General features: G+C 37.0%; 1 protein-coding gene across 5 annotated transcripts in view; it reads right to left on the reverse strand.

Moving 5' to 3' along the window:
- Positions 1-513: 513 nt before the first annotated feature.
- Positions 514-25,932, reverse strand: part of GJC1 (gap junction protein gamma 1) — a 31,763-nt gene continuing 6,344 nt past the window's right edge. For 3 of the 5 annotated variants that reach the window (XM_081028220.1, XM_081028216.1, XM_081028218.1), the window contains exons 2-3: positions 7,149-7,224; positions 521-6,262 (exon numbers count right to left, since the gene is read on the reverse strand). In XM_081028220.1, coding sequence (XP_080884346.1) covers positions 5,052-6,242 — 1,191 coding nt within the window. In that variant the 5' untranslated portion in view covers positions 6,243-6,262; positions 7,149-7,224 and the 3' untranslated portion in view covers positions 521-5,051. Of the gene's footprint in view, positions 6,263-7,148; positions 7,225-12,973; positions 13,861-25,932 lie in introns of those variants that run through there. The other 2 variants (XM_081028219.1, XM_081028217.1) reach the window with 2 other exon arrangements.

Consider the following 25,932-nt stretch of genomic DNA (forward strand, 5'->3'; position numbering starts at 1 on the left):
TTGCTGCTATAACGCGACCCTCTCCCGCACCCTTCTCTTGTGGGAAGGTAGATAAGACTGGTCTGGGTCCGTGGGGAGCACCCCTCTCACAAGGCACTCTTGGAGAAAAGGCCTTGAGAACCAAAGGGAGCCAGAGATAGGGTGTGTTCCCAGTTTCCGTGCTTAGTCCTCAGCCTCCCCCTCTTCGCACACTCGGTCACCTACCCTTCCCAGATTATGACGCCACAAACGCGCTGATCCATTTAGCTACAGCAATCCCAGAGGAGTTCTAACCCAGCTGCGAAAGGGCATCTTTTGAGCCCAAACCTCTACTTGGAAATTTTCCTGTTCATGTATTCCCACTGCGATCAACTTACAGGTGAAGGTATGAGAAGAGATTTTCGTATCAGGTTTTCTGTGTAACGCATTAAGCTCCTGGGTATTATTTTATACAAAGAATGGGGTGATATCCTCAATATGACATTTCCTGGCAGCTGAGTTTTCAAGTTTGGGAAAAGATGCACAGACCACAAATGACTCTTCTGAACTGTATTTGAAACTGACAAATCATTTGGAATTGAAAAAAAAAAAATCTTCCTAGAGACCTTGCCCTGAGCACAGAGTCTGTCCCCAGCCATAAAGTTTTACATCAACTGTACACAACAAAATTAGCAACAAGTGATCTTTGGCACTAGAATGGGTAATTTCTTAGCTGTTCATACAATATCCAAACTGCGCCCCACATGACATTAGATTGCAGGTTAACAGTTGAATTTTACATTTCGATTATCTTAAAGAGTTGGAAGTCTTAGCTAAGTTTTTCAGTATCAATATAGTAACCATATCTAACACTTAGTGCCTGAGGTAGAGACTTCTGCAAGAGATTTCTTAAACAAAACACAATTCAGAGTACAGCAAAGAAAAAGATTTCCAATCTTGGAAGCACATAGCCAAATGTCTCTGTTGGGTCAGCAAGCCAACACTGAAATGCAGAACTCTTACTTCTTTTATTTCTGTAGAGATTTTGCACGAGAGTAGGACTTTCTTTCGTTTGGACTCCTGGGTTTTGGGACACTATGGATTGCTTCATTAAAAAGTATGATTATTAACATAGAATGTGCATGACCCATACTCAACGTCATTATTGAAAACAACACAACTGCATTAAACAACAAATAAAATCTTAAAACTCTCCATGATGTGTGGCCAAAATGAGTGACAAGTATGCAACTCAACCTAATGATTCTAACATTTGACGGTGACTTTGAATTATTACAGATTTATGATACATAGGTGAGTTGAAATTTTGTTTCCAAACACTGTACTGTATAGGTGCAGGGACTTTGTTTTCAGGCAGTAAGACTCTTCATAAGATTACATGATTTTGTAAAGTTAAAATTAATCTAATACCTGGAACCTTCCAATTTAAATGACCAGCCACTGTATATCTTTCACTCCAGGTACTTTCCCTCATAGTCAGGAAAGACTTTACAAAAAGGCATTTCTTGAAGTAGGTTCAAGTATAACATACTTCCCTTTTACTGAAAGCGGGCTGGCCAAAAATATATCAAAAACTACAGATGTTATTTTTAGAAGTGTACTGTCTCTTAAGTGAGACAGAAAGCATAAAGATGGACATTCATAAGGATAGGTATGGCTAATAGGAATATTTAAGTCCATTCTTGGTATAAACTGATTAGAGCAAGTGTTTTAAACCATCACTGATTCCTGTGATAAAGGGCATGAAAGGACCTCTTACTACCGTCATAGTTCTTTCAACTTTGTTTTTTTTTGAAGTTCCAAGCTCAGACTAATGACCAATAATAATAACTGGTCTTTTAATACCTTTTACTATAGGCTTTCTAACTACTTCATAACACGTCTGAGAGGTCAGTGGCGCCTGAAACTTGGAAAAGTTAACTGCCTAATTTCATAAAATGAGGGAATGACAGAGTTAAAGTACCTAATATTTTTCTCTTTAAAGAGATAGGTGTCCTTCTAAAAGGCAGATATGTGGGAGTCCTAACCTTCAGAACCATGTTAGATGGCAAAGTTCACTTTTATCAAAAAGTAATTCTACAGTTAGCAGTCATTACTCAAGGAAAATCCCCAGAAAACTGACTTCAAATGAAATAACACTCTTGTGGTTTTAAATGAACAAATATAGAAACAGGCAAAACTAAGTCATCAAGCGAACTCGAAGCCACGAAATGAATATGAACATTTCTTTAGGGGAAAATGTTATCTAACTCTGCTCTCCAATTTGAACTAAGAAAAAAGTATGTTGTTTCACAAATATCTCTGAATAATAGATTTTAAGGAAGATGAGCCAAGGACACACCGTATCTAAATTAATCCAATAGTATGTTAAGGTATCTAAACATGTTGATGACCGTATCCTGACTCTAGAATGTGAAGGGACTAAGCACTCAGCCTCTATTTAGAGAATCCAGTATCATATACGGCAGAGAATGTCTTATACAATAATTCAAAGGAATGTGATTCTGATAGGGAAAAAATGTGGACAGGCTTCTTATACAAATACTTGCAAGTTCTACAATAATAACCAGCAGAATATTTTCATAGATTCAATGAAGACCCAGTTAATGGCTTAAGCTAGACACTGACAGGGCCATTTTCTTAATGTAGGTTCGTGGATGTCATTAGGGGGGAAATAGCTTTGGCAAACTCCGATGTTCAAAGGCTGAAAGAAATATATTAAGAAAGCAGTGAGAGTTGGGAAACTCATGTTAAGTAAAACTTTTGTGAGAGAATAAAAATAGATTTTAAACGTGTGCATACATGTGAAGTGACTTAGAATATCTTTCTGTATACTTTAAGAAGTTGAAGAGTTATCCAGACACAATAGATAACACTCTCATCAGAACAAGCCAAGATGAAGCAACAGGGGCACCGTTCATAGAAACTAAGTGGATGCTTCTGGCGCCAAATGTCTGTCTAGCATTTCTGCTTGACTCCTTCCCTCGCCATCACTCTCAAATCACCAACCTTTCCGCTGGCAAAGCCACGCTGCTCTCCTTCAGGCTCTGAAGAGATGGATGAGTGTATATATATTTTCTGTCCTCCAATTAAGAAATCTGCTTGAAGCACTAGTGATGTGAGAAATGGTAGGTCTTTATCTTAGTTAGGCTTAGGTATGTAAAATCTTGCCTGTTTTCTTAGAATATTTGAATTTCCTTATTACACATTTGGTGTGAAGGAAACTGGCATGTCTATATACATACATGGACAGTTTTCTGAAATTTCCCCTTCAGTCTCACCTGAACTTACATTTTTACATTCTGCCTAAGATGTTTAGAGACCCCGAGGAACTTCTCTAGGCCGAAATTTATAGATTAAAAAAAAAAGACAAAATAAAGGTAAATGCATGGCTAAAAGACAAGCTTACATTTTTCTACTGAGTTTCTTTTGTTTGGGGAAGAAATGCAAAGAAAAAAAGAAAAGAAAAAGAACTGCACAAAGGGTACCATTCTAGGATTCTCCTAAATAATGGAAAACTGGTGTTTTAAAATAAAGACATAAAAAACAATACTTTTAGAATTTCAAAGTCAGAGGTGGCTCGTGATGGCTTTCTGTTAAAAAAGAGTACGACACCCAAAATGAAATGCTCGCTCGTGAAGTAAAGGCCCCTTCCTTTAAATCGTCACCAAGCTCTTACTCAGAAGCTCATAAACAGTAAGACAAACAACATGAACGTGATGGGAGAGCAAAGCTCCCCAACAGAATGCAAGGTTGAAAATGGCAATAAAATACTGCAAATTATGAGTGTTACACGAACAATGCTTGTCATTAACCAACAGATATGCCTACAGATATATTTATAGGGAATAAATACTGAAATTCTCTTTAGGTCTATTTACAAATAGAATCCCAGGTGTGACTGGTCTTCCAGGCAGAAACCTACATTGGCAGAAGTATATAAATTACAAAAGTTCCACAGTAAATTATAAAAAATAAGGAATTTGGATTTAGGCTTTCTGCCATATGCAGTACAAGTAGCTTTGAGTATTCTTAGCCTACGAAGGAATTTTTAAATTTCTAATGTTAACATATAAAGAAAATATCCATCACTGGCCTCTTAAGAAATCAGAGAGAGGCAGGTTTCTGGATAGAGACTTAAGGCAAATCAAACAGGTCCACAACTACACATCCTATTAGGGCTCATTTCCCAGGCGTGGCTTTGCTTTGTGGTAGAGGAATTTTAATACCAACTCTAGCAGGGGTTTCCACGCGGTTACAGAACTGGGGACACCTTTGTTTATCAGCATTTGGAAAGAATTAAATGATACACACATCGTCAAAGCATACACTGGCAATGCTGGGTAATTAAAGGAGTCCTGCAGTGAATCAATTATCTCCTTGGAAAATACAAATAGGTTTTCAAAAACTAGATTCAAGTCTGGGCACGTGAATGAGATTCAAAGATTTCTCAAGTAAAGGGGACATGATTTCAGCCGCCTGCTGTGGACCTGCTTTCCAGGACTGAAAACTGACTCCTCCTCCTGCAGCTCCTTACATATCTGAAATCATCCCTGCGACATGAGAGGCACTTTTATTAGGTGTAGCATCTATTAAATCTTTAAGCCCAGGGTAGAACTCGCTGAACAAAGTAAAACACTAGCCTAATAGGCATTACCTTAGGATTTCCCCCTTTAATATAAAAGTATAACTACAGTGGTCCAATGTACAAGTACAAAAAAAAGTTCTCATACTAAAAAAAAAAAAAAAAAAAAAGGTACCATAATACTGTACATACAAAAACTGTTCAACAAGAATGATTTAAATATATCTGTTCTTTTCCAGATGTGGAAGACACAAATGTAAAGTTCTACAACTGTATTATTACTGGAACACGTGCCCAGGAACACTGTGTTTCCCTTCTTCTGCCCCTTGTCCCAGCCCTGCCTTCAGAGTCCCCTGAGCTTGGATCATGAGCCAACAGCATCCCTGAAGAGAGCCAGAGCCAAATGTTTACTCAATGGAAGTCATTATTCAGTGAGCCGCAGCTTACCATAAACTAGGAAAAGCACAAGTTTTAAGCACAGCCAAGATTAAATCCAGACGGAGGTCTTCCCATTCCCTGATTTGCTACTCGCACTGCTTTTGTTGGAGCCAGCTTTGGAGCCCACTTTGGTTTTCTTGTTCCGGGGACCATGGGGGTTGTTTTGGTGATTGTAGGCCTGGATCGCCAGATCCAAGCGCTCCTGAGCCATCCGGATCTCCCGTTGTAGCGTCTCCAGATCAGCGGGGAGCGGCTCCTCATGGCTGCCGTACTGTTGTTCCTGGGCAATGTTGGCCTTGTTCTGCTTGTAGGCGATCTTAGCATTGGACAGTTCGGTGTACTGGATCGGATCTGGTTTGACGGCAATGTTATAGCCAGGGGGAGCAGATGGTGTATTCCAAGTGAAAGGATAATTATAGACACCCGGATCTTCCAGTTCCCTCCTTTTACTGTTTAGTGAGTCTCGAATTGTCCCAAACCCCAAATGAAGCATCTCCCAAATGTTAAGCAATAGGCAGAGGCCTGTAACACCGTACATTATCAGAAGGAAGATGGTCTTTTCAGTGGGTCTAGAAATAAAGCAGTCGATCTTATGAGGGCAAGGAATTCTGCTGCACACGTAAGACGGGTGGACTTGGAAGCCATACAGAAAATACTGCCCAATCAGAAAACCCACCTCAAACACGGTCCTGGCCAGCAACTGCAGCACATAGATTTTCATGAGACCATCCTCCCGAATCCGCCGTCGGCCGTCATGCTTGGGTTTAGGAGGGTTCTGCTCTTTATTTTCCTTCTCACTTTCTAATTCCATTTCTGGATACATCATGGGATCCTCTTCATGGTCCTCTTCTGTTTCTTCCAGAGCCCGGTGCTGTTTCCAACGCATCGCGTACGGTTTGCTGCGGGCTGCCTTCTTGTCTGCTTCCCCATGCTCCATTTTGGCAATCTTATGGATGGCGTAGCCCAGATACATGACCGAGGGGGTGGCCACCAGGATGATCTGAAACACCCAGAAGCGTACGTGGGACAGGGGTGCAAAGGCGTCGTAGCAGACATTCTCGCAGCCCGGCTGCTCTGTGTTGCACACAAATTTGCTCTGCTCGTCATAGTAGATGGACTCTCCCCCTACAGCGGTAAGGACAATCCGGAAGACAATCAAGACAGTGAGCCAGATCTTGCCCACAAACGTGGAATGGTTGTGGATCTCCTCTAGCAGGCGAGTCAGGAAGCTCCAACTCATGGTGATTGAATTGGTTTGCCCTGATAAAAATGTGAAAATACCAAAGGAAAAATATTAAAATCATTAATTTTTTTACTGTCTCGAGCAACTAGTTTTCTGCATACTTGAACCCAACTTCATAGCTTGTACTAGGATGACTGTTAAAATAAATAGCATCACACTCTTGTACTCTCAGGTAGGACAATTCACTTCAGTCTATGAGCACGTGATGGGCTATCAAACTGGCAAGTGTGGTTTGCTTTCATGTCTCCCCTAGTTTAAGAGGTAAAACTGCAGCTATCATTTCAGATGTGCTTCTCAGACACAGTACTGGATCCTTTCCATATCCTGTTATTTCATAAGGCCTTCAGAACTTTGTGATATAGGTAAGAAAACAGCACGGAGCTTTAGGTATTTGGTCCAGTCATGGTAAGAAATAATGGGGAACTTCGGTAAGATTCCACTGTGAAGAGGGACCTTATTAGGAAACTTAAATTTTGGACCTGGTGACAAAGTATTAAGAATTATTTAAAAGATGGTACAGCTGCAAATAACTGGCAATGATTAAGAAATACTCCCTAGCTAAGCTGCAAAGCACAGCAGATGTTAGGATTCTGGATTATGTTTCTGTGTTTTGTTTATGGTGAATGTTAAAAAAAAGTCTGCAAATCGAATTGTGATGACATTAAATCCAATCAATAGGCAAGTCCATTTACAACAGCATTTGGAAAGATAGCTTTATTCTGAGATTCTTAGAACTATGCCCAGAATCCTGGCAAAAACCAACAGGTAATGTATATAAAATCCCTAATGCAACCTCTGACACTAAGTACACGTAGCTTTTCTCCTTTTCTCCCCTCTCCCAGTTTACTTCTGCAGATTATAGATGATTATCAGCCTCACTAAAGAAGTTTAAATACACTTTACCTGTTACGCAGAACTTCTGTTATCCAAACTTTTCTTAGAGAAATGATGTTTTGCTTACAACTTTTCCAGATTCCCTCTGGAAGAGGAAAAAGAAAAGGTCATAAAAGTTTCCTCCCACAGAAAACAATGAATCACTAAAATGTCATTTTCAGGAAGAAACAGTTTTCTAGGTACCACAGGAATCAGTCAGGATGAGATGGAAACAGGCTTGAGTTTGAATATCACTGTTTTCTCCTCCCAATGTGTGTGCTAGGAGAGACCACGTAATAATGACCCAAAGATTCGTAAGTCATTGCAGTCTAAGAAAATATGACAGGAAGATGAGTCATTTGTGAAAAATCTTAAGTAAATGAACTCTGGCACCTATAGGAAAAAGCCGAAGCAGAAAATCTCAACAAATTCAAACCGGGTCACCAAAGGCCTTGCGCAAACCCTCACCCTGCGTGCTCTATTCCCTGGAGCAGCCAACACCTCTCACTGTGATTTGAGCAGCCAACTAGGCGCAAGCTGTTTAGTTAAAACACCCAACAGCTGGCTCTCAGTCACTGGGACACCCGTGTCCACAGGAGGTGATTTACAGATTCAACTGCTTACAGAAAGAAAGCAGCTGCATCTGTATTGTGATTAAAAAAAAGAATCCCAGGACAAATTATTGTTCATTATCAAGTTCTGCCAACTTTGAATAACTATGGCCAAGATTCATCCATTAGGTGCCAAGTTTGTTCATTTACTATTATTTAATTTAATAAATACATTTGAAACAATCCCTGGGTGTTGTGTTCATAGTAACTTAAAAAAATTTTTTTGATAAGATACAGGAAAAAAACTCAGAACAATTTTCAAAAGGTCAATGAAGAAGTAAGAAGAAAAAAGGAAGTACAAAGCACCTAATAACATGTAACTATCAAGATTTACATACATCATCTCACCACGCAAAGACCTCACTACAGGACTGCAAGTACAACTCCCATTTCCAGTCCTGGAGTTAACTGAGCCCACCACTTCTCCTCTCACTGAATACACACGTTATAAAACCACAAAACAAGAACTATATAATCGGTAAGTAAATAACAGAAGCAATCAGTAAATGGTGACGTAAGCCAGGTTTTCAACACAGAACTCTGTAATGATTCACATTCAAAAGCTCAGACTCAGATTTTCCCCAAACACATCTAAAGCATTTCCCCTGAAGCCTGAAATTCTATTTGTATCTGCCAACAATAATTTGTCCTGTAATTTTTAAAATTACAATACAGATGCAGCTCCAATATATCAAGATCATGAAAGAGCAATTGTTAATTAGTTAGAAAACTCATCCTCTATGCTTCCACCCATACCGAATGATATCTTATAATAATTATTGCTATGAAAGAATTTATCAACAGTTCAGCATCTTATATAATAATCTAACATTTCTGGGGGGAGGAGAAATTGGTGATAAGCCCTTTAAAGCTTATGTAAGTTATAAAGCAGCCATTTAAACACACCCAGAAATACACATTGTACACTGGATATGCTGTAGGCCTAGAAAATGCCAAACCCTTAGAGCCTGATTTCCCATGAGCATTCATAAATGCCACAGCACTCTAAACACCTACCCTGAGTATAAATGATGTGTTTAGTAACAACTCTAGCATCTCATAAGATAGGCAACGGACAATTTTCTTTCTAAAATAAGCATGAGGGGCGGACCGGTGGCTCAGGTTGTTAGAGCTCCGTGCTCCTAACTCCGAAGGCTGCCGGTTCGATTCCCACATGGGCCAGTGGGCTCTCAATCACAAGGTTGCCAGTTCAACTCCTCCAGTCCCACAAGGGATGGTGGGCTCCGCCCCCTGCAACTAAGATTGAACACGGCACCTTGAGCTGAGCTGCCTCCCTGATGGCTCAGTTGGTTGGAGCTTGTCCTCTCAACCACAAGGTTGCCGGTTCGACTCCCGCAGGGGATGGTGGGCTGCACCCCCTGCAACTAGCAACGGCAACTGGACCTGGAACTGAGCTTGCACCCTCCACAACTAAGATTGAAAGGACAACAACTTGACTTTGAAAAAAGTCCTGGAAGTACACACTGTTCCCCAATCAAGTCCTGTTCCCCTTCCCCAATTAAATCTTTAAAATAAATAAATAAAATAAGCATGGGCTTCCTAAACTCAGTGACAGCATCACCACTGATTTGATCTACTGAGGACTCAGTAGGTTTTTCTCTGAAACTCTTCCAGTTCCAAATCCCCTTCCTCTCCTTGTAAGCATTAAGAGAACAGCTTAAATATCATAGAATATCTTACTCCAATGAGATGGGGGGTGAAATGGAAGGAGGGGGGAGGGAAAGAGGGGAAAAATTAAATGAGTAGAATGGTGGGACATGGAATTGACAATTTGAAGCAGAACGTGTCACTGCCAAGTGTGGTCTCACTGTGTTCTTGCTCCACTGAAGTTCCCTTTTTTCTGAACTATTGTTTTTGCTCTGCTATCAGAAGCCAAAGATTCAGGACAACGTCTTCTCTGGCTACCCTGCTTCTTCCCTGCTTCAGGAAAAGAGATGTGGTTATAGAGCAGAGAGAGAAGAGCGTGCGATTAACCTGTGAATGGCTTTCATGAAAAAAATAAAAACCAATTCCACACTCTGTCTATGAATGGAAAATGACATGGGAACATGTGACAGGTGCTGGTAAGAGATGGGGGAATGCCAACACCCAACTTGATTTTTTAAATAAATTTTTTATTTTTTAAAACACCCCCAATTTATTTTTGATAATTAGGAAAGCCTTAATTGATTTATATGTACTTTTATACTGAATATTTTCTTGCATATACCTTTAAGCTTTGGTTGGATGTATGCATAGACAAATTCTAGGGAGTGGTATTATTAGGTCCAGGAAATGTAAACCTGTGTGGTTTACATTTGTCATTAATTGTCATTCAATTTTCTAAAAAGGTGCTAACAATTTACAATGCCTGGTAACAAATGATTACAATTTCACCTCAACTTTATCAGCATTGTCTGTTATGCTACTTTACTAGATGCAAAATGGTATTTCAAAATTATGTCAATTTGAATGTTTTTAATACAACAGGATACACGTCCTCCATATTCCCCTCTATTTGTGGGCTTTGCTGATTTAGCTGCAGAATGTATTCTTAACATAGTACACATATTAACCATCTGACATTTAATATAAACATCTTATTTGATTGTCTTCCTTCAAATTTTATCATTTTATGTAGTCACATCAGTCAATTTCTTGAAAAAATTAAAAGGTTGAAAAGTTTTTCTTTCAAGAATGGCTTTTTTAAATAAAGAATACTGTAATTCACGGTAGCCCATAATTCAAAAGGATTCTCTCTCTCGGAAGAAAATCATGTTTGCTTATATAACATTTATTGGACAGAAACCAAATGTGCTATTTTTAGTCTATTTTCCAAATAACTAAAGTTACAAATCTACCTTGTCTTGCACTAGAAAATAAAATTTAAAAAAATTAGTTGGCTTCAATATGGTAATAAATTACGTAATTCTCTCCCCAATTCTTTATATTTGAAGTTTTCTATTAATTATATCCTAACAGGATCAAGTCAAAGTTTACTTCATTTTTCTGTAAAATAGAATTCATAGGATTTTTGAAGATTAAATGTAAAGTACATTATTTGGATGATCTCAGGGAGTAGATGAAATAATTAGGCCCATTTTAAAGATGAAGAAATGAGATCCAGCAAGTTTATAAAATTGACCTAAGATGATCCAGTTATTAAGCGGTGAAGCCAGAATCTGAAATCAGCCCGTCTTGCTCCAGAATCTGGGCTCTTAACCACTAGTAAAGAATTACTTTACAGATAGAACTAGGTGCAGGTTCCATATGGACACAGAAAAGGGGACTGCATCCTATTCTTTGGGATGAAAATTTAGCCAAATAATAAACTCACAAAGATCAAAAGGAGAAATTTCAGAGTTTAAGATCTTACATATAGAATTAGAATTGAAAGTTAAAATGTAAAACCAAAAAGGTTTCTTGGCAATTGGGAGGGAAGAATAAAAATAGAAAAATGGTATCTTCAATAAAAATTATTTAATTAAGGATAATTTATTTGGGCATTGAGAATAGGGACTAGAGAAGTTGGTAAATTCAGCTCAGGGTACACAAGTCTGAGATGATAGTACTTCCTAAAGGACAGATACGCAGATGGTATGACCTAGGAAGTGCAGATGGTATGACCTATGAAGTGCAGATAGTATTACCTATGAAATGCAGATGGTATTACCTATGAAGTGCTCGCTATGCCTGGCCTCAAGGTAAACACCATCACTCCCATTACTACTGGTGCTGCTACAACTTTTAATCTTGTCCCCTCAACTGTACCGGGAGCCCCAATGTGCAATTTGTGGTTATGTCAATTATATCTTTAAAAAGTTGTTTTAAAAAACAAAATGAGGGGGGTGAGAGATGAGGGTAAGGGGGATCAAATATATGGTAATGGAAGGAGAACTGACTCTGGGTGGTGAACACACAGTGGGATTTATAGATAATGTAATACAGAATTGTACGCCTGAAATCTATGTAATTTTACTAACAATTGTCACCCCAATAAATTAAAAAAAACAAAAAACAACAAGATGAAATAAAAAATTTTTCAGACATACAAAAGCTGGCATAAGTCATCTTCAGCCAGCCAGCACAAGAAATGTTAAAAGAAGTCTTTCAGGCAAATGAAAAATGACATTAGATGGAAATTTAAATCTATACAAGGAAATAACCATAAATATAAAAGATATCTGACATCTTTTCTTATGTTAAGCATTTTTTAAAAAGATAATTGGCTATTTAAAGCAAAAACAGCAACAATTTGTGGGATTTTAGATAGAGGTAACAAAAGTATGAAAACAATACCACAAAAGGCTGAGAGAGAGGAAATGGAAATATACCGTGGTATAGTTATTATTCCACACAAGAAGTGGTTTAATACTACTTGAACAGACTGTGATAAATTAAGGGTGGATACAGTAAACCCTAAATCAAGCACTAAAATAACAAAACAATGTTATACCGTGTTTCCCGAAAATAAGCCCAGTTAAGATCGTCAGCCAGATGGACGCATTTAGTACGTTATGACAATGTTCCAGAAGAAGGTGACATGACTTTATTTGAATAAATGTAGATTGTTGTACAAGAATAATTAGGACACCCCCTGAAAATAAGGCCTAATGGAGCAAAAATTAATATAAGACTCGGTCTTATTTTGGGGGGAACATGGTAGCTAACAATCTAACAAAGAAGGTAACATGGAATCATAAAAAATAGATGAGGCAAGGAGAAAACAAATAGGAAGATGGTATATTTAAACCCAACCGTATCGACAATCACGTTACATGTAAATGGTCTAAACATTCCAAGTAAAAGGCAGAGACTACCAGACTGGATTAAATAAACAAGATCCAACTACTACTATAAGAAACCCACTTAAATGTAAAAGCCACAAAGATTAAAAGGAAAAATGTGGGCAAAGATGTAGGTAACATGCTAATAGTAATCAAAAGAAAGCTGGAATAACTATATACCCTGTTTCTCTGAAAATAAGACCTAGCCGAACCATCAGTTCTAATGCGTCTTTTGGAGCAAAAATTAATATAAGACCTGGTCTTATAGTAAAATAACAGCATTGTCTGTTATAGTAAAATTATGGAAGAGCAGGTTTTAATAGTAAAATAAGACTGGGTCTTATATTAATTTTTGCTCCAAAAGATGCATTAGAGCTGATGGTCTGGCTAGGTCTTATTTTCCGAGAAACACGATATTAATATCAAACAAAACAGATTTCAGAGCAAGGAATATTACCTGAAATAAAGAAAGTCCTTTTACAATAATTCATCAAGGAATATTACCTGAAATAAAGAAAGTCCTTTTACAATAATTCATCAACTGGACATAAAATTCCTAAATGCTTATATGCGTATTAACAGAGTTTCAAAAAAGATGAAGCAAAAACTGATAGAACTAAGAGAAGCAATAGACGAGCCCACAATTAATAGTAGGAGATTTCAACATTCCTCACTCAACAATGCATAGAACAAATAGAAACTAGTAAGCATATAAAAGAAACAATACTATCAACCACTTTAATAAGTAAACTGACAGAGTACATTCCACCCAATAGCAAAAAGAATTTGCAATTTTTTAAAAGGTACAGAGAACATTGACTGATCTAGACCATATTTTGGGTCACACAAAAGCCTACATTTAAAATGATAAAATCATACAAAGTATGTGCTCTGGTCACAATGGAATTGAATTAGAAATCACTAAGATTCTTATGCTCTCTTATCACTGAAAAAAATCTTCACATGGATGTCTTACCAACTGGAACACGTTCCAAAAGAACTAATTTTCTTTTCTTCTTCCCTTCCATCCCTAAAATTTACCACCTACATTTCCATTATCAATTAACAGCACTGTGACTTTTTAAAAAAAGCAATCTTTGCTTTCCCTATAAAACAACCAACCATTTAGAATTTACTAAACAAGTATGTGGCCAGGAACTATCCTGGGTACTCATTTATTTTAATCTTCACAAAATCTTATCTTTTAGATAAGAAACAGGTACAGAAAAGTTAAGTAACTTGGTGCAAGTCACAGCTACTGGCACAGATTGGTTCAACAGGTTAGTTTATCTCCAGAGTCTTCTAGTTTTGCTTTGCTATATTATCTTAACTCCAATATCCAATAAGCCATCAACCTATGTATTGTTACTTCATGATGCTCTCAAATACATCACGTGCATCTGGATCTGGGTATCAGAAATACCTGAAGAATTGAAAACTACCTGATGAGAACTACCCGAATTACTAATCACTGATGATGAGTGGTGAATAAACTATGGTAACATCCACATGATGGAACAGTACCAATGAGCCTTCATGTTACCAAACTCCCGAAGCTACCCTTGCCACTGGTAACTTCTAACTGCCAAATTCAACGATTAATTCTCCTATTTAACCTTTTAAGCCATATTTGATACAACTGATCACTCCTTCCTTCCTCCTTGAAATACTTTTTTTTACACTTGGCCTCCCTGCTATTATTATACTCTCTCCTCATTATTATTTTCCAGTTTCTAGTTCAGTCTCACTTGTCCTTTTCCAAATTTATAAATACACACACTGATTTTTATCCTATCTTATTAGCCAACCCTTTTCAGTGTTCTTTGCTGGCTCCTCCACTAGAATTCCAGCTTTAAATGATATCCCATTTACTCCAACATCTCCCTTGAACTTCAGACCTGAAATCCAGCTGCTTCTCCTGGATGGCTGTTAAGCACCTGAAATTTAACATACCCCAAAGCAATCCCCCATCCTCCAAAGACCTACTCCACCCTCAGTGTTCCCAATCTCCGAAATGGTTCCACCATTCAGTACAGTTTCTCAGGGCAAAACCCTCAAGTCAACCTCACGTCTTTTTCTCACCTCATAGCCAAACCATCAGCAAATCCTGTTAAATCTATCTTCAAAATATATCCACAGTTCAACCACTTCTTACCACCTACATTGCTACCATTCTAATCCAAGCCATCTTCATCTCTAACCAAGATTACTGTAAAAGCCAAAGTCTTCTAACTGGTCCCTGAGATTACGCTCTTATTCCTTTCAAATCTATTCCCCAAAAAAGCAACCAGTGTAAAGCTTTTAGAAATTACGTCAGATCATGTCCCTCTTCTGCTTCAAACTCGCTTGGAATAAAACCCACAATCTTGACCACAGTCTAAACATCCTTTCCCAGTTCACTTTCTGGCTTCATCTCCTTCCACTCTCCCTCTGGCTCATTCTGGTTCAGGAGTACCTGCATCCTCGCTATCCCTTGGATCATACCAAATGTGCCAGGCTTTGGCCTCAAGACTTCTGCACTTGTTTTCACTGCTGTGAATACACTTCATAGATATCGGCAGGACTCTTCCTCACTTTATTCAAGTCTTTGCTCAAAAGTCATCTCCTTAATGAGACTTTCCCCCAGACCACTTCCCTCTAAGCTAACATTTGTCATCCTCTAGACCCTTTACTCAGCTTCAATTTTCTTTATAGCACTTAACCCTCACATAATACACACATAATTTTGATTGTATATTTTATAATTTATAGAATGTAAGCCCTATGAGAGCAGGATTTTTTGTTTATCCCCAGTGTCTAAAACCCCACAACCAAATGGTAGTAAGTTCTCAATAAGTATCTATCCGTTCAATAAGTAAATTAAAAAATTTAGGGAAATGCTCATGATGCAGTAACTGAAAAAGCAGAATACAAAACACAATTATCCCAATTTGGTGAAAACAAAATTTATGTATTAACACCATAGAACAAAAACTTTTTTAAAAACACTTAAAGATTTAAACCAATACCCAATCTACTTTCTCCCTGCTTGAGCCTGTCTCCTACGTCTCCCTCCACTAGAATTCTCTCTCTAAAATGGATATGTTACTCCTTTGCTGAAAGGCTACTAGTGAGAGGTGGCGCCTCACACCAATGGGGCAAAGACTGACTTTAATTAACAGTGTTTGGGCAACAGGATAACCACCTGGCAAAAAAGATAAAAGGAGAATTCATACTTCACATCAGATATCTAGATAATCCCAAATAAAGTAGTTTAATATAAAAACTGAAACCATTAAAAAGTATTAGAACAAAACATAGTTGATATCTGATATAACTCAGGAAATGGAAAGAAAAGAAAAAGATGAATCTGAGTTCAAAAAAGAGTGTCTCCATGGTTAAAAACAAAACAAAAAAACACCATAAGCAATACTGAAAAATAATGAACTGGAGAGAAAATTTTCAGTAACTCTTTTACAGACAAACGACTAATCTCCCTAATAGAGATAAAAACAAAAACAAAAAAAATACCAAAACTCCACTAGAAAATTGGCAAGGGATACACAGATATTCCACAGGAAAACAAATACCAATGCCCCTTTAAAACGATGCACAACATGGATGAACCTTGAAAACAATGCTAAGTGAAAGAAGTCAGACACAAAAAAGCCATATATTGTATGATTCTATTCATATGAAATGTCCAGAATCGCAAATCCATAGAGACAGAAAGTAGATTAGTGGTTGTCCGGGGCTATGGGAAATGGGACGTGACTTTAAACAGCATGTCTTTTGGGGATGATAAAACTGTTCTAGAATTAGACAGTGGAGATGTTGGTTGCACAACCTTGGAATATACTCAATACCACTGAATTGTACACTTTAAAAGGATGAATTTCAAGGCATGAGAATTATATCTCAATAATAAAACAAACTAAGATATAATTCTGTTACATTGGCAAAAATCCAAAACTTGGGGAAGCTGTGGAGAAACAGACATTCTCATACACTGCCGATGGAGTGGTACAATCTCTGGTGGCAATTTGGCAATCCTGAACAAAATTACAAATGTCCTTTGAACCAGTAATCTCACTTTTGGGAATAATCACACGATGGCACTGTTTCTATAAACAACTCAAATGTCCGCTTGTCAAGGGAATGGTTAAATGTACTATGGTCTATTTACACAACAGAATACCATGTGGCTGGAAAAAATGAGGAATGTTCTCCTTGTAGTAAAAAGATATCCAAGACATTTCATTAGTGAAAATAGCAGGGAATATAAGTGCATATAGTATGTGCCTTTTAAGAAGGAGGAAAAAACAATCTGTTTCTGTTCCTACCTTTATAAAGGCTACATTAAAAAAATAATGAAAGTGGGGGAGGAAACTCAGGAGGATGGGTAGGATCGAGATTTTGATCATGTATCTTTTAATACTGTTTTGTTTTTTTGAACCAAATATACTGTCTTTTTAAAGGAAATACCCCTAAAGACATTCCATGCCCTACAGAATAGTCTGCTTGAGATTTGTGAAAAATTCTTTTGTAAACGTTTTGAAGTTAAAAATAACTTAAATATTTTTCAAAAATGAAACGTTTGATTAAAAATGTTCGTTTTACTTCAAATTTTAAACTATCATATTTACATCCATTTACACTATACATTTTCACATGTGTATTGGTTGTTTGCCACCATTAAACCCACTTCCCCCGCACATCTGGTAGGGAGGCCTTCCCTGCCCACCCACCTGCAATGACATCCCTCCGTCACTCTCTACACCCTGCCCCTGCCCTTTTCCTTGAGCACTGAACATTACCTAACACATTTTTCAATTTGTTAATGAGTTCATTATCTGTCACCCCAACAGAATTTAAGCAAGGCCTTTGTTCTTGTACCCCTGGCATTTAGAACAACTATTCACTGAGTGATTTCATAAATTTGAATCTCTGCTCATTGATTTTTCTTTTCCCCACTTTAAATTGTCTTTTCACTACTTCCTGCCTGGAAAAATTTTCATCCTTTAAAATCTAGCTCAAAGGTCACTTCAAATTTCCTTGACCTCTTCAATTAAACTCCTCTCCAGAAAAGTCCGTAATTTTTTAATTCCACCAACATCAGGACTTCCTCTATCAAATCAAGGTTAGTGGTATGGCTGCTTCTGCTGGAATATTAGTTCCTTGAGGGAAAGTCCGTGTTTTTTTCAAAAAATTCTGTGAGCCCCTAGCACCCAGCATGCTGCCTAGGACACAAAAAGCACTCAGTGAATGTTCGCTATATTACACAGAAGAGTTGAATGAATTTGTAAGTAGAAAATACAAAACATGTTCACTAATAAAATCATACTTCAGGACAGAATACAATGAATGGTATGAAAGTACAAAACGTGAAAATACTCAGAAAAGGGAAAGAAACAAATTCCTAAGAATTAAAGAGTATAAACTGTCAATTATATCTCCATAAAGCTGAGGGGGAAAAGTATACGCTTACTGCAGAAGACAAGTGGGTCTCTGAAGAATGGGTTATGGTTTCACCAGGCAGAGCTGGGGTGGAAAGCAGAGGCAAGGCAGATGGAGAAAATGGTGTGAGTGAAAAGTTGCACAAGAAGGCTCTCAGACTGGAACATCATGGAGGACGTTTGGGAAGCAGCTGTAGAGAAGGCTGAACAGGAAAGTCAAAGACCAGTTTGCAGAGAGCCTTAGCACACCATGGAACCTGAAATTAAAGCACGTAAAAGTAATGAGTAAATATTCCTCAAATGTGGTCCATAGACCACTTTCATCAGAATTATCCAGAGCGCATGTTGAAAATGCCGGTTACCAGGTCCCACTTACCCAACTCTCATTCCCAGGACTCTCACTGCATCAGAATTTAATCCAGCTACAGTTAGACATTTCACTTGTTTAAAACAGTTTGTTACAATACTTACAACTTTGCACATATCCCCAATTATAGATTTAGGATAAATTTCTTAGAGAATTGCTGGGTCAACAGCTATATGAATTGTGAAAAAATATTTTGTGTGTGCTAAGAAATTTTGCCCATTACCCTCCCCAAAATTTTATAGCTGTTGATATGTATTACCAAAGTACCCCTCCAAAATACTGCTATTTATATTTCCACTACCAGAGTATGAGTGTGCTGATTTCCTCACTCCCTCACCAATGATTTTAATATATTTTTTAAGAAACAAGGCAGGGAAAAAAAAAAAAAAGAAACAAGGCAGGGGCTAACCATACGTCAGGACAGAATACAATGAATGGTATGAAAGTACAAAATGTGAAAATACTCTGAGAAGGGAAAGAGACGAATCCTATGAATTAAAAAGTATAAGCTGTCAATTTAAACTAGAAGACGTTTTAGACTATCGCTAATTATTAGGAAAATGCAAAGAAAACCACACTATTATTTAAGAGAGAGAGAGAGAAATAATAAATGCTGACAAAGCTACAGAAAAATTGGAATCTGTGTGCATTGCTGGTGGGAATGTAAAATGGTACAGCCACCGTAGAAAAAGTATGGTTAAGATTTCCTCAAAATTTTAAATACAGAATTAACCATACGATCTAGCAATTCTACTTCCAAAGAAACGAAAGCAAGGAGGCCAACACATTTTTGTACACCCATGTTCATAGCAGTATTAGTCACAAGAGCCAAAAGGTGGAAGCAACCCGAATGTCCACTGACAGAAGAATAGATAAACAAAAACAGTACACACATACAATGGAATATTATTCAGCCTTATAAGGAAGGAAATTCTGACACATGCTACAACATAGACGAACCTTGAAGACATGCTAAGTGAAAGAAGTTAGTCACAAAAGGATATATTATTCTACTTATATGGGGCTGGAAGGAATGGGGAATTAATGTTTAATGGGTGCAGAGTTTCAGCTGAGAAGATAAAAAATTCTAGAGATGGATGATGATAATGGTTGTACAACAATGTAACTGTACTTAATGCCACAGAACTAACTACACACTTAAAAATGGTAAAAATGATAAATTTTATCTTATGTATATTTTATTGTAATAAAAAGGTTTTAGACTAAAATTGATTCACGCAGTTAATATTTACCTAACATCAAGAAGTTTGCAATCTAGTAGTTTATAGGAAATTTACAAATGCTCCAAAAACTACAGTTGTATTCCAGAGGTATTTAATGTAGTTACATATGCTATGCAACAGAAGACTAGAGGAAGTTAACTGAAATCATCTGTTCAAGTTTAAATATATTTTACAGTGTACTGACTCTACAGGGAAATACTTTACTTTCCAGTTTATCTGATTCATTTTTTCCATTACAATCCCTTTATTATAATCTTGGGCACAAAAATACCGTTAATCCAAAAATATCACTTTCATATATATATATATTTGGAAAAGTATCTCTAAAAGACTCTTGTGAAAAAAGCTCCCAAGGGTTTCAGATCAACAACTAAAAACAAACTATAACTTGTCCCGTCAATTTTTAATGCTCACTAAACTATAATAATCAGGAAATTAAAAAATTTTAAGTAGGCAGTGCTATTCTTAATGTTTTGCAAATGCAACAATCAAGTCCAAATGGGTCAGTCAAGTTTTAATTTCCTTCTAATTAAAAAAAACAACAAATCTAAAACCTACAAGAGGTAGACCAACCACATTTTAAAATCTTAATTTCTTTTCTAAGTAAAAACAAAATCCAGGATAAACTAAAATTAATGTTCTAAGGAAGTAATTCCCAACTCTGAATTTTGTGAAATTGAGGCAGAGCAAGCACTGAACTAGGAGCCAAAAGATTCTAATGGATGCTTTGGGAACAAGTATTACCATTTTTCATTTGTGAAATAAGTGGAGAATATCAGATTAGATGATTTCTAAGGTCCCTTCTATTAACATTTGATGAAAATCACTCTAGGAAAAACAAAATTCATAAAACAACCAACAAATTAATGGCAGTGAAATGAAACAATAGTAAGACGTCAAATTTTCAAGAAGGCATTTCCCAGTCATCCCAGAAAAATCTGTGGTTGGACTAAAAAGTCTCAATACTGACTCACTACATATTAACTATCTGGGCATCCCAGATCATGAGCTGAGCAATCCACTTTAGGATGGTGCTAGTGACTCACTCTGAATGAGACTGCTTTATGTGCAGAGACAAGGAATCAATTAAAGGGTTTACAATGAAGTTTTGTTTAACTGGAACATTTTAAGTGGAAGTTAATTCTGCATGAGTGATAATAGATGTTTAATAAGTAGCTAGTGACAATTTCTAAGCATTATGGCAGCTAACTAGCAAACAGTAATTTATGTATTACAAACATGAAAACAACTTGGTTTTCAAAAGAGCTCTTGGCTATGGACAATATTTGAGAAACACAAAGTATAATTTATTGTGAATCAAATTATAAAACCTAATGGAAAGAAAGTATTTTGAAATCTTGGCTCTATTAACCAACAAGGAAACAGAATACACTATTGTGGGTTGAAGTGTCAATTTATGCTGGCAAACAGCCATTCTAATTTGAACATAAGAACCTTCAGGAACCAGCTGGAGAAGTATGGGGAACCTGGGATAATGCATTCATTCACAATGCATCTTAAGTGGTGCTGTCTTCATGTAAAAAAGGGCAGTATTGGCACACTTGTCCAAAACAGCTTAGGCTTAGGTCTAACCAACTGTCCGATCAGTCTAGGAAAACAACATATCTAAGATAAAATAGATAATAAATACTAATTGCAAACATGACTAGGTTCACAATACAAAATTTGCAAAAAAAACACTGATGGTGAGGATGGTCTGGGACAATCTTTCTGGAAGGCATTGTGATGATAGCTATCAGGAACCTGAGAATGTTTATATCCTTTGATCAGTAATTCCACCATCTAGTAACTTATCCTAAATAAATGCCCAATAAAATAATTTTACATAACTTAGAAGCTAACCTGTATGATGAAATATTGTACAACCATTATAAACCTTGTTTTAGAACAGAGATCACAAAATTCCAATGTCTACAATTATATAGAGATGAAAAGACTAGTGGTTGCCTAGGGATGGGGGGGAATAGCGAGTAACTGCTAATAGGGATTAACTCTCTTTTGGGGGGAACAAATATATTCTAAAATTAGATTGTGGTGATAGCTACACAACCCTGTGGGTATACTAAAAACACTGAATTGGATACTTTAAATAGGTGAACTCTATGGTATGTGAGTTATATCTCAATAAAGCTGTTTAAGACATTTTTAACATGTCTAAATCCCAGGGAGGTGATACAGTAACTGGAATAGGAAAGTGGGGCCTGGAGAACACAAGCGGCAACTACGGGGGTGGGAGGGGGCCCGCTGCCTATTGGCTACAGCTCAAGGAGTTACCAGGTTGTCATACCTTTCAAAAAAAGTCTTCAACCTGGATTTTTATGTGACGTTGGATTTTTTGGTACATTTTTTATTGACGTCTAAACTACCTAGAGAAAGGTGCACAAATGTTAAGTGTACAGCTTAAAGAATTTTCACAAACTAAACACACCCATGCAGCCAGCACTGAAATCGAGAACAAAACATTACCGACCACCCAGAGCCACAATTATGCCCCTTCATACCCTTCATGCATGAAACAACCATCCTTACTCTAACAGCACAGATTAGTTTCGCCCAGGGCCAGCTTTGGCACTACTGACATTTTGGATAATTCTCTGTTGCAGAAGTGTCCTGTGCACTGTAGGATGTTTTGCAGTAACCCTGGCCTTTCAGTTGTGCCAAATGGCCCTTGGAGAACAGTGTCACACCACAAGGATACCCACTGGTTTCACCTGTTCTTGAACTTTATATAAATGGAATCATACAGAATGGACTCTCTTATATTGGAATCATAAAGAATATACTCTTTTGTGTCTGATTTATTTTGTCCAACATCTGTTGAGAGTCACCAATCCTGTTGCATTTAGTTCTCATCTGTTCATTTTCTTCGCTTTATTATATTGCCATTCTGTGAGTAGATCACAGTTCATCCATTCACTGCTGATTGGTACTCGAGCAGTTTCCGGTTTGGGGCTGTTATGAATGAGCTACTATGAACATTCCACATACGTCTTCTAGTGAACGTACGTGTGCATTTCTGCTGCACACCTAGAAGCAGAAATGCTAGTCATAGGCTCGTATATGTCAGCTTTAGTAGGTCAGTACTTTTCCAAAGGGCATGCATCAAGTTACCTGTCTCCTTTTTTTTCATGTTGACAACTAATAGAAAAAATATTTAAATAATATTGAGATCTTACTGGCTGAAAAATGCCTGCCAACTTGTGGCCTGTTTTTAAAGATTAGTTCATTATGTGGGAAAAAGCTCATAATGTAACAAAGAGACAGAAACAAGCTAACAAACAAAAAAGCCCAATAAAATAATACGTCTGAGTAGAAATATACCAACATTAACAATGGCTTATAGATAATTTGCTTTTCAGTATTTTCTACAATAGCATGTAATAATGGAGTTGGCAAAGCTTTACCACGCAGCAAAATCCCCGAGAGAAATTTAAAAGTAGGTCGGGGTACAAATTTCATTATATTTGCATACATTCATAAAGACCTAGTTAAGTAATGGATACATCACAGAAAAATGTTAACATCTCATAGAATCTCTGGTACTGTTATTACACCCTCTTGCATAAGGGGGTCCAAGACAGAACTTATATAAAATTATACTCCAGATTAAAATATAGGATGATGAGTCTAGAGGGTAATTCTTAATTTGTCAGGATATATCAAAAGATAGTAGTACTCTGACATGATGTCTTATACAGCAGCTTATTCGTATCATAATGCTGCTCTTCTCAATTCTTTAGAGACTCATTATAAAACGGTCCAAAAGCAACACAGAAAATTAACATACCCAGTATTTCCTTGAAATACAGAATTGTTGCCATTGCTACCTGCTGGTTACTGAGTGTCTGACATTGAGTATTTGGAAGGAGTTACCTTTATTTGACCAATTGATTATTAAAACAGCCACCAAAAACTTACCATTGTCCATTACAAGTGAGTTCTATTAAGTGTGTACTTGACATGTGAAAATGTTACAAAACTCACACGTCCTGTCCTAATCACTCCACTTCGTTTTCTATCTTTCACGTCAAAGATTCTTCAGTTGGGATAAGAATATGCCCATAAGATTCACTACAAACCCAAAAGATGTAATCTCTCAAGATGAAATACTAAATGTTAATATATTGCCATAGATGAACTTTTTAAACCAACATAATCTGTTACTTCAAAACTGGAATCTAAGAATGTAAGACTACTATTATGAGCACTGATCTCATCTCCATTTTTCTCTCTCAAGAAGCTACACGGATATGTACGTTAATTTCAAACCAACAAAGGCAAAAAAAACAGTTTTCTGAGGCAAAATAAATGAAAAGCAATAGGAAATAAAGCTTCTAACTATTAAGAGCATTCATTCTAGCTGGGGTTCAAAATGCTACAGTTGCTTAAAATTTCTCATTGAACCAGTAACCAAAATGAACTGGTAATCAAAATAGAATATTTTGCAAACTATGTATATAATTTTCCTCCTAGGACACACTTCAAATCATAAATATATTTTTCCATCCTCTTTTCTTTTCCAAGTTCAACTACAATAGGATATACAACTCAATTAAAAAACGAAGACACTCCTCCAATTCCTAATAATTTTTCCAAACTCAAAAGAAAGCTTTCCTTCCCAAGTGAATCTGAACAGCGCACGTCTGCTTGAACTGCTCCACCTGTAATGAACACAAAGCTCTCATCACGAGCACCTGTGACTGAATTGGAATGTGAGGTCAAAGCAAGCTACGTGATTTAGACACACAAACAACAGAGAGTACGACAGTGCCTCTCTCACTAAAGCATTTTCTGCACAAATCTAGATAGGCTTGTCAATCAGGTCTTTTAAAAATAGATCCCAAGAACTAACAATTCAAACATTATAAGCTTAAAAATCATTATCTTAAGGAAAAAAACCAAACACCTGTGTCATCCCAATCTTCCACAAGCAGTTTCATAGGTTAATACACTATTAATTGTAAAAGAAACATTAGAGATTGGCTAGGCTAGGAATCCCCAACTTTTAGAGTCTGGGGACCTTTACGTAAAATGCAAAAGATTTCTCTGAAGCCCTATGTAATAGTGGTTACATGTTTATTATGTCTTTGGAGAAAACACAAAGATAAAACTACCATACACTGGTGAATACTTAAAATAAATCTGTAGTTTATCATACTATAACCTACATTTACATTTGAAAAGATCATACATATTAGTAAGACATTGCTTATACAATTCACCAATAAAACGTGCATGGGTTCTAAGCTTATCTTGCAACTATTCTGCAGTGGTCCATTGTTTGACACCACAGTATAAGACTAAGGTCCATATTTACTGAAGAGGATGTCAAAGATCATGATGACCTGCATAAGATCACACAACTAATTAGCTGTAAAGCCTAAATACAACTCGGGATCCAATGATTTTTTTTTTGCTATACTAAGTGGGTTTAGTGTTTAATGTTAAGACCATAGAGAAAGTCACTAAAAAAGTTGATAGTGACACACAAGCTAATGTAACTATAACTGAAGAAAAGTTGTCATTTAAAATAGCAACAAATAGGGTGGTCAGATGGCACAGTTGGTTAGAGCGTGAGCTCTCAACGAGGTTGTCGGTTCAATTCCCGCATGGGATGGTGGGCTGCAACCCTTGCAACTAAAGACTGAAAACAGTGACTGTACTTGGAGCTGAGCTGCGCCCTCCACAACTAGATTGAAGGACAACGACTTGGAGCTGATGGGCCCTGGAGAAACACCCCGTTCCCCAATATTCCCCAATAAAATCTATTAAATAAATAAATACAAATAGCAACTAATAGATGAAATACTTAGAAATAGGCAGAACAGACATACAGGATTTAAATGAAGAACACTTAAAAATGCTACCAACAAACAAAAAAGACTTAAATGCTTTAAAGACTTAAAGCATGCCACGTTCTTGGATACAAAAAGGCACCATATATTAATTCTCCCTAAATTAATCTAAAATGTAAAGCCATCTCGATTTCTAACAATGCCAAGAGGATTTCTTTGGAAGCAAATAAACTGATTCTAAATTTAATGTGAAAAAAATAAATAGTAAGAATGGTTGGAAAATTTCTGAAAGAGTAAAGAGGGCATACGAGCTCCTCTAGATATGTGTCATAAAGCTACAGTAATTTTAACAGGTGGAACTGGCAAAAAGATTAACAATCAATGGAATGGAACAGAATACAGAAGAACCAAATACATCCGGGAATTTAATGTATGATAAAGGTAGCACTGCAAAACTATAGAAAAAAGACGGAATATTCAACAAACGATATTGAATTACTCTGGGTAACCATCCAGAAAAAATTAAACTCAGATCTTTAAATTCCAGATGGAGC

The sequence above is a fragment of the Rhinolophus hipposideros genome (assembly GCF_964194185.1).
Source record: "Rhinolophus hipposideros genome assembly, chromosome: 20".
NCBI classification, from domain to species: domain Eukaryota; kingdom Metazoa; phylum Chordata; class Mammalia; order Chiroptera; family Rhinolophidae; genus Rhinolophus; species Rhinolophus hipposideros.